This window comes from Triturus cristatus, chromosome 9 (assembly GCF_964204655.1).
Source record: "Triturus cristatus chromosome 9, aTriCri1.1, whole genome shotgun sequence".
Lineage (NCBI taxonomy): Eukaryota > Metazoa > Chordata > Amphibia > Caudata > Salamandridae > Triturus > Triturus cristatus.
In genome coordinates, this window is record NC_140592.1 from 1,220,480,613 (window position 1) to 1,220,493,618 (window position 13,006).

The 13,006-nt window shown below is 45.9% G+C and overlaps 1 protein-coding gene across 3 annotated transcripts in view; it reads right to left on the reverse strand.

Moving 5' to 3' along the window:
* PCNX1 (pecanex 1) overlaps positions 1 to 13,006 on the reverse strand; it is a 617,237-nt gene that overhangs the window by 287,383 nt on the left and 316,848 nt on the right. For 2 of the 3 annotated variants that reach the window (XM_085627291.1, XM_085627289.1), the window contains exons 10-11: positions 11,518 to 11,575; positions 218 to 426 (exon numbers count right to left, since the gene is read on the reverse strand). In XM_085627291.1, coding sequence (XP_085483417.1) covers positions 218 to 426; positions 11,518 to 11,575 — 267 coding nt within the window. The remainder of the gene's footprint in view (positions 1 to 217; positions 427 to 11,517; positions 11,576 to 13,006) is intronic. The other variant, XM_085627290.1, reaches the window with a different exon arrangement.

Here is a 13,006-nt window from a genome sequence, read left to right on the forward strand (position 1 = left end):
GTCACACAAGTCAGTTTGAATAGTTTTAAGCTCTACATCATAATATCTTTGTGCACTAAAACTCTGATTTGCATTGTCATGACATTTATTGTCCTATACAAATTTGTTTAAATGAGCAAATCACGAACCACTGTTCCATTAGAATTCTTTCTCAGGTTCCATGGTAAGCGATCAGGTGCCCCAATATCCATAAGTAGGCTTCAAGAAATCCACTCACCTATCAAACAAGGCCAGAAGGGTTAGCCGGTCAAAGCTGATGCCAATCCAAAGCTGGGGCAGAAGCCAAAAACGGTAATAGTGTTTTACTTTTTGGGCCGCTTCCACTTGTGGCTGCATGTGGTCCTGCAGGTCAGGACTTAAGTACATGTCATGTTGTTCAAGCAAATCTGTGCTTAGGCGGCTTAATCGGATCTGTGGGAGAGAAAGCTAAAATAATGTTAACAAGAAAGGCAGCAGATTTGTAGAAAATGTAAACAGGTTAGAACGCAGATTATCATTTGAGTAAAAAAAAAGAAAATGCGTACCATTCATATATAGGTTATATCCATGTAACAGTCCAGTTTCTAAACATTCTATCAAAGGCAGAGTAGGACAGTGTAATTTAGCAGAATTATTTGGATGTTGGAAAGAAGCCGGGGCTCAAACCATAGGGAAATAAACTTGTTGTTGCCTGTGTGGGTTTCACAGCTCTAAAAGTGCATCAACGCAGCTGAACCACATGGCTAGTGGGTGTTTAACAGCCTAGAGTTAACGTAAAGCCACAGTAAGGCTAACCGTTCCCTTAAACCTGAAAGCATCAAGCAGGCCTCTGTGAATTTGTATATAACCTAACAAATACTTACAGAAGAAATACATTATATAACAGTTACAAAAACTATAGAGTAACCAATGTGCCTCTAAATATGTGTTTGAGAGGTAAACCTACTACCATCTGGGACCCAACATCACAGAAACCGATCACCATTCACTTGGAGAAAACCCATTCTGAATTAAATGCTTACCACCAACACTCTAGTATGCAAGAGTTCAGAATATGCTTTCACTGCAGGATGAGAGGTCTCTACTAAAAATAAACATAGCTTGGTTTGGGTAAGGGCATGGGTCAATCTGATACAGTTGTAGGACGATTAGATATGTGTGATCCTGTTAAAAAATTAAAAGGAACTAATAACTATGTTTAAAGTAAATAGTCAAAAACAAAATTGGTAGTGAAGTTACAAAGTATGTTTGTTGGAAACGTTTGAATGTTGGTTTGTAGATCTGTGGATATTTGCAGATTGAATATGCTACTTACCAGTATGCATCTGTTCTTGGCATGTAGGGCTGCTGACATTCATATCTGTGCATAGATCGCCGCCTAGTGTTGGGTCCGGATGTTTGCACGTTGTTGTCCTGGAAGAGTCTTCGAAGTATCCTTGGATAGGTGACTCCTCCCCTGGACTACAGTGCGCATGGGCATCCTCTCCATCCTCAGGCAGTGATGGAGTAGATACAGAAAGTGATGACCATGCTTGCAGTAATTCTGAGAGCTGCAGCTGCGACAGGCGCCGGGGAGGAGGGAGGGCGATATGAATGTCAGCAGCCCTACATGCCAAGAACAGATGCATACTGGTAAGTAGCATATTCAGTTCGAGGCATGTGGGCTGCTGAATTCATATCTGTGCATAGAATACATAGCAGTGCCCTCTATTGGCGGCGGCTACCCGTGCCAGCTGCAGCGGTCTGAAAAAGTGTTTTGAGAACAGCCTGTCCTACAGCTGCCTGCTGTTTTGACTGCACATCTACGCAATAGTGTTTTGTAAATGTGTGTGTAGTGGACCATGTGGCTGCTCTGCATATATCATGCAGGGGAATATTTCCTAGGAAGGCCATGGAAGCCCCCAACTTACGTGTTGAGTGGGCTCGTGGTGGAATAGTTAATGTGCGTTTTGCTTTTTGATAACAGATTTGAATACACTTAACTATCCATCTGGCTATCCCTGCTTTGGAGATGGCGTTACCTTTGTGGTGTGGGGCAAAGGCAACGAACAGTTGTTTTGTCTTCCTGAAGGGTTTAGTCCTATCGATGTAGTACATGAGGGCCCTCCGTACATCTAGTGTATGTAGTGCCCTTTCTGCAACAGTTTGTGGGTTTTGGAAGAAAACTGGCAGTTCAATAGTCTGATTCATGTGGAACTGCGATATTACTTTGGGCATGAATTTGGGGTTGGTACGTAGTACGACCCTGTTGGCGTGAACCTGTATAAATGGCTCTTGAACGGTTAGTGTCTGGAGTTCACTAACTCTTCTTAGGGAAGTGATCGCTACAAGGAAGGCCACTTTCCAGGTAAGGAATTGAATCTCGCATGAGTGTAGAGGTTCAAAGGGTGGACCCATCAGGCGTGTGAGGACCAAGTTGAGGTTCCACATTGGAGCCGGTGGGTGGCTTGGTGGAATGACTCGTTTGAGTCCTTCCAAGAATGCTTTGATGGCAGGCACTCTGAATAGAGAGAGGTGCTGCCTGGTTTGCAGATAGGCTGAGATTGCGGTCAAATGGACACGTATAGAGGTGTACGCCAGATTGCATCGATATAGGTGTAAGAGGTAACAGATGATGTTTTGGATGGATGCGTCCAGCGGGTTGATGTCATTATTACCGCAATAAATGACGAACTCCATTTGGCTGCATAGCAAGCTCTGGTAGTGTGTCTCCTGGCCTCCTTGATGATGTCCATACAGTCAGGTGGCAGGTTGAGATAGCCAAACTCTAGGACTTCAGGAGCCAGATCGCCAGGTTCAGCTGTTGCGGATCTGGGTGCTGAACCTCTCCATGGTTCTGCGTCAAATGCGCGGGTTTGATCCGCAGCCTTTGATGCGGCACCACGGAAAGTTCGAGGAAGGTGGTGTACCACGGCTGGCGTGCCCACGTGGGAGCAACTAGGACGAGTGTCAGGGAGTATTGTCGGAGTTTGCGAGCCACCAGCGGTATCAATGGCGCTGGGGGAAAAGCGTACGCAAATCTGCCGGACCAGTTCATCCATATCGCATTGCCCTGCGACTGCGGATGTGGGAATCTGGCGGCGAAGCTTTGGCATTTTGCGTTTTCGCTTGTCGCGAATAGGTCTATCTCCGGATGACCCCACTGCTGGAAGTACGGTTGGAGTACTGATGGGTGTAACTCCCACTCGTGCATCTGGTGGCTGTGTCTGCTGAGCAGATCCGCCATCTGGTTGTCCTTGCCAGGGAGGTGTTCCGCCATGAGGAACATGTTCCTTTGAATGGCCCACTTCCACATGCTCTGAGCCAGATGAGACAACTGTGGAGAGTGTGTTCCTCCCTGTTTCTGTATGTAGTACATTGCGGTCATGTTGTCCGTCCGGATCAACACGACCTTGTTGCATAGATGTACTTTGAATGCCTTCATGGCTAGGAAGATTGCCATCAGTTCCAGAAAGTTGATGTGCAACTTCTTTTGTTGTGTTGTCCATAGTCCCTGCACTGTGTAGTGGAGTACATGAGCTCCCCATCCCTGGAGAGACGCGTCCGCTGTCAGTACTATCTGTGGGACAGGCTCTTGGAATGGTCGGCCCTTGCAAAGGTTTTGTGGATTCCACCAATGCAGAGAGTTGTATGCCCGACCACTCACCAACACTAGGTCCTTCAACTGTCCTTGAGCCTGATTCCACTGACGTGCTAGGCACTCCTGAAGTGGGCGCATATGTAATCTCGCGTGCGGGACTATGAAGATGCAGGAGGCCATCATGCCTATCAACTGCATAAACACTCGCGCTGGAAGTGAGTGATTGGGTTTGAACTTGGAGATCAGCAGTTGTATGCTGTTGATCCTCACTAAATTTGGCTGAGCTGTGGCCGCCAGAGTGTCTATAGTCGCACCTAGGTACTGTTGTACGTGTGCGGGCTGGAGATGGGACTTTGGGTAATTTAGTGAGAATGCCAGACTGTGAAGAAGGTGAATGGTGCGGGACATGTGGCTTGCACATTGCTGGGCTGACTTCGCTTGAACGAGCCAGTCTAGGTAGGGGTAGACGTGTATATGCTGCCTCCGTAGATGTGCTGCCACCGTAGCTAGGCACTTCGTGAAAACCCTGGGCGCTGTTGTCACGCCGAAGGGAAGGACTTTGAACTGATAGTGCTGCCCTTGAACAGTGAACCTGAGGTATTTTTTGTGTGAGGGGTGGATGGGTATGTGAAAGTACGCATCCTTGAGGTCCAGTGTGGCTAGGAAGTCTCCCTGCTTGAGAAGCGGAAGGACTTGCTGTAGAGTGAGCATGTGAAAGTGCTCTGAAAGAATGTACTGGTTCAGGGGTCTCAGGTCTAATATAGGTCTGAGCGACCCGTCCTTTTTTGGAATTAAGAAGTAGAGGGAGTACACTCCCGTACCCTGCTCGTGGATGGGTACGACCTCTATAGCGCCTTTTAGAAGCATACTTTGCACCTCTTGCTGTAAGAGCGTTAAGTGCTCTGAGGACATAGGACGGCTTCTTGGTGGTATTGTGGGTGGAGTGGAGGTTAACTCCAGACAGTAACCGTATTTTACAATATCTTTGACCCACCTGTCCGTGGTGATGGAGTTCCACGTGGACAGGAACCTTTGTAGCCTTCCCCCGACAGGTGTTATGTGGTCGGGAGGAAGGGAGAGGGCGTCACTGCTTGTTCTTGGGGGAGGACCTGGTGTTGCCGTAGCCACGTCCTCTGCCCTTTGTACTGGAGCCACGATATCCACCTCGGGTGTTTTTATCGTAGGTGGTCTGTGTATTGCCTTTGTTATATGTTTGTTGTGACCCCTGTCCTCTACCTGCTCCCTTGTTTCCGGGGCGACGAAAGGAGCCGCTCCGAAAGGACTGAGTTTGTAGGGCGCCCATGGACTTTGCAGTGTCTGTGTCCTTTTTTATCTTTTCGAGGGTGGTGTCAACCTCTGGCCCGAATAAATAGTCGGGGTTGACGGGCTGGTTGAGTATATTGTTTTGTACCTCAGGCTTGAATCCTGAGATCCGTAGCCAGGCATGTCGTCGCAGCATGACGCTTGTGTTTATGGCTCTGGCAGCCGTGTCTGCAGCATCTAGTGCACATTTGATGGAAGCATTCGTGAGTAGCTGTCCTTCTCTGATGAGCATTTCTGCGCCTTCCTTGAACTGGTCAGGGAGATGTTGGAATATTTGCTCCAGTGTGTCATAGTGCGCTCTATGGATAGCGAGCAAGGAGCGCTTGAGTGTTGGCTATGCGCCATATGTTGGCAGCTTGGGCGGCAACTCGCTTGCCAGAGGTCTCTAACACCTTGGACTCTTTGTCCGGGGGAGGAGCGTCACCTGTCGTTTGCGAGTGTGCCCTCTTGCGTGCATTCGCTACGACGATGGAGTCGAGTGGTAATTGGCCTCTGATGTAAGTAGGATCCCCAGGTGCTGATCTGTATTTCTTATCAATCCTGGGGTTTATCACTCGTGCCCTGGTGGGTTCCTTGAAAATGTCCTTGGCTGGTTTGAGGACCCCCTTCAACATTGGCAGAGTCTTTACATGTCTTTCTGAGGATGCAAAGGTGTCCATTAGAAAGTCATCTTCGATGGTATCAGAGTGAAGCTGTACCCCATGGTTATTTGCAGCACGTTCAATAAGAGCGTTGAACGCCGCAGTATCCTCCGTAGGAGATGTTTTTGCCCCATAGAGTTGTGGGTCCTGTGCATCGAGAGGTGCACTGGGGTCTGCAGGGTCGCCCCAAGTTTGATCAGGGTCCTGCTGGTCATCAGGGTCTGTGTCTACATGGTAGGGGACTTGGTCATCCATGTAGTCCTCCAATGCATCCGTGTCGGAGCGTGTGGGGGAGAACCGGTGTGGATCCTGGTAGGATGAATGGAAAGGTTCATAAAGGAGAGGTTCTGATTCTACAGGCAACTTCCTTTTTAGTGGGATCCTGAAAGGGTCCAATGGCGGCTCCGAAGTTATCCTTCGGTCGTGGAGAATCATCCTGCCAGTGTCGGCGTCGATGACACGTGCCGGAGACGTCTCAGCAGGTGTGACCGTAGTTTGGGTGACCCGTGTCCTGAGTTGGAACATTTTTGGGATTGTCGACGGAGGCAAGCCGAAGGTAATGTTGGCCGGCACCGAAGAGGCTGCTGGAGCTCCGATCGAACCGGAACCCGACGTGTCCTGGAGGACAGCCGTGGTTTTGCTGCCTTGCGTCACACCAGGTCGTACTTGGGGCGTCTTTGAGGCTTTGGCACCGGCCAGGTTCGTAGAGGCGGCCGTGGATTTTTTCGGCGCCGGCGGTTCATCGAGTCGAGGTGCGGAGATCACCGTTGGAAGTCTTCGATACGTGAGGCTTAGGTGTCGTCGAGGGAGCGATGCGAGACGCAGCAGGCGGTACGGCCCTCGGTGTCGTTGGTGCCGGTAGCCGAGCAGGTTTGTCGGTGCCGATGGCCTTTTTCCGTTTGTCGACTCCGACGTCGCCCGCTTCAAGTTCGGCACCGAAGTCTCTCTTGGTGCGGTCGGTGCCGACGCGTTGCGCTGGCGTCGAAGGCGTGGAAGGCCTCGATCCGACCAGCGCCACTTTCAGTTTCGGTTTCGGAGGAACCGGAGCAGCTTTCGGTTTCGGTTTTGCGGTAGGGAAACCAGCTGGTTTATGCAGTAATGGCTGCCGCTGAACGTCCGAGGCCGGGCCCGAGGGCGGGGCCGAAGAACTGCGGGATGGGTCTCGGGTAAGGCCCGAAGGCGATCCCTCGACCGGAGCCATAGGCTGTGGCACTGGTGTTTCTTCGGTTTGAACAGGTAGGCCTTGTTCATCATTGGAGCTACTCTCTTCGGCCCCTAAGGCCTCCTCGTCGTCTCCTACCTCGGTGTCGTCTTCACCTCTGTGGAAGAGTGACTCGTCTACCTCGTCCGATCCGGGTTCGTGTTCGGAAACGGGACTGGAGGGCAAGACTTCTAATTCCTCGACGTCTTCGGCCTCGTCGAAGATGTCTGTTGGGGCCGGTGCCGCGTGCTGCGCCTCGAGTCTCGCCGCTCGTCGATTCCGTAGAGTCGATGGACAGGTAAATGCGAAAAAAGTCGGTGCTGAAAGTTAGTAAACTAACAAGATTGTATCGAAACCCGATCGATAAACAGTACCGACGCAAACTAAAGGCCTTTTGGCCTCGACAAAATATTTTCCTAACTTGAGCTAAGATAGCACATCCGAACCCAATGGCGGAAAGAACAATCTGAGGATGGAGAGGATGCCCATGCGCACTGTAGTCCAGGGGAGGAGTCACCTATCCAAGGATACTTCGAAGACTCTTCCAGGACAACAACGTGCAAACATCCGGACCCAACACTAGGCGGCGATCTATGCACAGATATGAATTCAGCAGCCCACATGCCTCGAACCTACATAAAATCATGTGTGTGTGAATATGGTTAAGTGTGAATATGGTTAAGTGTGAACTTGTCTGATTCATGTCTCTCATGCTTTTGCATGTGTTCATCTCAGAATACTGATCAGTGGGGGTGGTTTTTCAAGTTGTTGATGGACAAGGTGTGTGAACAGGTCTGGGTGTATATCTATCATGTGTGGCCTTTGGGAATCTCAAAGGGTTGATTTGCTCATTAGCATCTGCACAGTTCAGCATTAAGTGGGTCTGAATTAAGTCAGTTTCTGCGATTAGGTTTTATTTTTAGTTCATAGCTGTGAAGGTGTTCATGTAGAATAATATGATCCGCGAGTGTGTTCGTGCTTAATATCTGAAAAGAACTGTTGATGTTCAGGTAAGGTGATGGGGGAGAACTCAGATGACTGATTAAGCAACTTAGTAGCTATGAACACGGAACACCAAACCTTTCAAATCTCCTCGTTCAGATGAACTACATATATATAACAGTGTGTAAGTTTAAGTTGGCAACTGAATTTACTGAGTGAGATTAAGTGGCTAGGAATTAGAGCAATAGTTTTATTTTTATTGGAAGTGTTATTTAGGTCACGTGACTGCATATGGGTTAAAAGTTATGTGACATGTTTAGGATGTGACATTCTATGTGAACAAAGTTCAAATAGTTACAAGCAAGGCTCCTATATGGCAGTGTATGATTGTGGGTTTCGATAATTATGCTACGGTTCCATGCCTCTTTCTGATGAAAGCACTAAATCATGCTGAAGTAGTGCTGACAAGTCCTACTGAGCAAACTGTGTTAACATGAGTGATGGATGTCACTAGCGAGTAAAGTCATGTGATATGGATGGTAGTAGTTAATCGGGCCCTTTCAAGTGTTTTTAGTCCTAATGTCTCCTCCTCACTCACAGATCTCTTCCTTTTGGCTTATTAAGAGTTCACAATCAAGACTGAGGCAATGCATGGTTCCCCATTATTTGCAAAGCCAGCAGCTCAATAACTCTTCTTATCTTTATTTTGAGTAAGTGTGTGAACGTGGGAGCAAACATCAGTCAATGCTTATTCCATTGTTCGCAAAACAAAATGATTATAACAACTTACCTCAAGATACAGTCTATACAATGAACATGATAATTTACATTGCAAGCACATGCGCGAGCAGCCATGAGCTCAGAAGCATTTCGGTACAACCTTTCACGCTTACCAATCAAACATATAAGTCACTAAAAATGACTCACTAGCCTAACACATATCCCCAGTATCCCTACTTACAGTCTATGTTCACAAACTATTTCAGACAGTCTGTGATAGAAATATTAAACCTGTTTGCAATGTAATCCCCAAAGAACCAAACACTTCACAGTGGCACAACAACTGTAGAAAACACATAATTATAAGTCTTTATTGACCAAGAATAAGTGCCTGCTTATGCTGTTCCCAATAATTTCCTTAGTTAACCATCATCACTAACTGAATATGGCAGCTGTCTGTTTCCACTGTTCGCAATAATTTCCCATTACAATTATTGATTAGACAGGTATGTTGGGGCTAGTGGCATTTCAAATGACTCATCAACCAATCGGAGACGTTCATGCCATGACTGGTTGACCAGTCCCACTATTCACAAACACTGAATACAATTTTTTTTAATCAAAAACATGAGAAAGCACCTCACTGCTGTTGCCATCATAGAGTGGATAAGTGAATATATACATTAAACAGATGCAAATGCCTCCACAAAAATATACCTTTCAAGCAAAGGACAATAAGTGTGAAGTATTGGACAACATGCCTGTTAAGTCTGGTTAATTTGTATCCTATTGTTTTGGGGTTTTTAGCTGAGAAAACTTCCCCTATGGTCATTTACATGCAATGGTGTACTTGTTGGAACTCCTTATAAATTTGCCCCTTTCTCTTCTAGCCCATTGTGCAGCAAATCATCCTAACTCTAATCGAATGTACTGTACATTTGATTGTAGACTGTTTTTATTTCAGTGGAGGGGGTCGTTTAAAATGGGCAAAGTTAATAGCAATGAAAAAAGTGCCTTTTCTGTGTAAACCAGCATTTCAACACTCTTGTGGTAGTTGTACACTATACAAGTAGAACATTATATAACAGATTACATAATCCTCCCTACAAAGGCGCCAATGCCACTTTTATAAACTTCACTTGAAGGCACATTAAGGCTACAATCCAAAACCTAACAGGAATTTGTAGTTATGGTGAGATAGGCAAACAGAACTCCTGCAGTGCACTGCTTATGACCACAAAATGATGTCACTGATGACAATCTCAAACAACATCAATTGTACGACTGGTAACATCCCATTACATCACCAATGGCATAATCAATTACTTCACTGAAACAGCACTCTGTAGCCAAATTGAAGGTAGGGCCCAGCCTTGGGCTTTTCCCTGCTCTCTGCACCCCTTCCTGTACAGGCCTGTGGGCGGGGCCTCTGGTAGACTCAGTGGACCCTGAGCACCTCGCTTCCCTACACGTGCAAGCTGGGCACAGCCCTTAAATGTAGTTGGAAAGATGCGATACTACCCTCACCAACCAGATTTTCTTGTGACTATATTATATATACATACATACTTCTGTTTTGTATATGATCATGCTATTGGTCGAATAAATAAATACATACATATTCACTGAAAAAAACCAAAAGGTTAAAGTTAAGTTCTAGTTAGGTGTGATAAAATATATATATATATATATATATATATTTTTTTTAAACCTTAGAAATTCACTCAAAAAAAACAAAGAAAGTAACGTTATAGTTAGGTGTGATAAAAAGATATATATATATTTTAAAAACCTTAGAAATTCACTGAAAAAAAACCAAAGGTTAAAGTAATGTTATAGTTAGGTGAATATGTCAGTGACATTAGCTTTTGACCTAAAAAAGAATCCACTAATTCACTAGTTATAGTTAAAAGAGCTAACGAGAACTTCCACCTCCAAATGCACTGCTTATGACCTTACATGACATGTTCTATGACATCACTGATGACATCTCAAATGTCCAAAGGTAGAAAACTCCACACGGCCTGCAGGTTGGCTATAGGGAACCCATCACCCAGAGCCTTTTTTTTATTAATGTGGAGGGGGGCCACACGGCCCACCTCCCCTAGCTTCTTTAAGCCCTGGGGATCACATTCTCCAGGGCCATACACAAATACATGTTAAAATAGATGGGGCTGCAAGGCCCCCCTGCCTGAGCTGTTATCTTCCCTGGCAACCCTAGCCCCCGGGGACACTTATTTAAATAAAGTGGAAGGGGGTACGCAGCTACCCTTTCCTAGCCTCTTTAGGCCCTGAAGACCCCATCCCCCAAGGCCGTACATATACCTAAAAAAGGGAGGGGGCTGTGTGGGCCTCCTCCGTGAGCCTCTTTAGGTCCTAGGGACCCCATACCCCAGGGCCTTCCATTTTTTTTTTTTTAACAGGAGAGGGCCTATCCCTCGGGGAACTCCACCCAGGGCACGCACCATACTCTTGCTGGGGCCCATGAGGGGAGCCTTAAGGCCCCGAAAGCCCCAGCCAGCTCCCCGCATACAGTGGGAGCTGGAATTGCTCCGGCCACAGTGGGCAGCTCCTAATGCTGCTCACTGCTGGTGGGAGCAATATTTTGTTCTGTTTCTCTGCCTGCTTCATTGCGAAAGGAGGTGGGAGGTGGGAGGGTCCTTCTGGGTCCTAGAGTCCTGCAATGGCTGCCAGCCAAATTTTTCTCATGTTGCTGGCAACATATCAGAGTGCTCGCTCCCACAAGAGTCTGACTCCCGTGGGAGCAAGATGGCCCAAGGGAAATTAAGATACTAACTAATAACTACAGAAGTGAACGTTTCACTGGTAAACATGTATTATCTATTCCATAAAATATTTTGGTATTGACTGAATGTTATTCTTGTTCACATGCAACAGGAAAATCTGAACACAAACCTATATTATACATTCCCACAAAAATCCTTCCCTGTTTAAGATGGACTGTTAATGTCTGTGGTCTTGCACTGACACAAGAAGGTTGTACCAAAATGAAAAAGGTATGCTTTCCACAAAAGAGACACTATAATCACACAGTATTCTTGGTCATGCTTGTAGATACAATTGCTCTTATTGTATTATTTCTGCTGTGAATGCATTAAAGGAAAACTTACTAGCTCATGTGGGTAAAATCGTGCTGAGGTAGAGCTTGAAACATGGGAGTCTGTGTCACTGTGAAAAGAATACGTTATTTTTTTAATTATGACTTAACAGTTCTTCGAATTTCATTGTAAGAGAATAGATAAAGAAAAACTTAATTGGAAATATAAACATTAGATCATTAACAACAACATTTTGAATATCCAAGCCTTCCCCACCTTTCTTTTTTCAAGATTGAAGTGAAGGATTAACATAGGTTCAATATTCTAGCTCGCATACAGGCTGCATTAGGGGTGGGTAGCGGTTAATTAAATCACCTATTTTAATTGAACACACCAAAACATTTACAGAAACCACCAGGTGGGCATCCGTTAATGCGCAGATTGTAAGTGGCACTTTTGATACTACATTTTTTTTTTTTAAAGAATAATTCAAATCTGTCATTCATAACAAATAATTTGACTGTCTCAATGAGCTATAAATGGTTAATGATACACCAAAAGGCATATATAGGCAAGGTGGTTGATGGCATGTAGGAGCTTAAATGACACATTCCACTTTAGATCCATCCTAATGAAAGGGCTCAGGTAAGAGTTGGATAGGCCAGAAGAGACTGCTGGTACTGCACTCTCGGAGAAGATTTCAGACATCAGACAATTCCCTGAATCATAGTCCTGGTTACAAGATTTACAATATAAAGGTTGTTCATCAAAATCAATCTTTTGCCCCTTCAATCTGCACAGCCAGCATGTATGTATAATCCATCAGAAGCTTATGTTTTACCTGATGTGTTGTATGTAACCCAGTCTTATTTGGCAAATATAGGTTATGATCAATACGTTATAGCCAGTGAAATGACTATACTGCGGCATGCCACTATCTTGGGGCAGCTGCTGTGGTGTAAGTAAGGCCCTAACACTCCAGCTGCCTCTCTTTGAAGGGCACACAGCTTTAGAAGATAAATCGAAAGCAGATTGACTTCTAGCTAGCACATTTGAGACTAGGACAGCAGAATACACTTCACTGCCTAATTGGCAGTGGACTGCCAATGGCTCACCTTTTCCTTGATTTTGAACAACTTTCAATTCACACTACAGCAACTGGAAGACCCCAGTGACTCAAACGAATGGGACTTGCAGCGGAAGCCACCCGGCCTGTATTCTGCATCGTGAATAGGCAATTCACCAAAGCAAAGCTGCACGGAGAGAGCACTGAAGGATGAAAAGCGCTGTGAGGGAGAATACAGACAAGGTACCTCTGATTGGCCCAAGTCCCACTCGCTGAGAGGGACAGGCAGAAATGATCTAGTTAAGAGGGAGGAGTCTTAATAGGCAGGACAGGAAGCAGATTGGTCTTTGGATCTCAAAACAAATATTGATCTTTCTAGTACATGGACAGAAAGCCAATACACAGGAGGGTGGTTATAGCCCCTCTGGAGAAGGGCTCTGTGCAATGAAATGCAGTTGGACAGGGGTACCGAAAGAAAATATTTATTAGTATGTA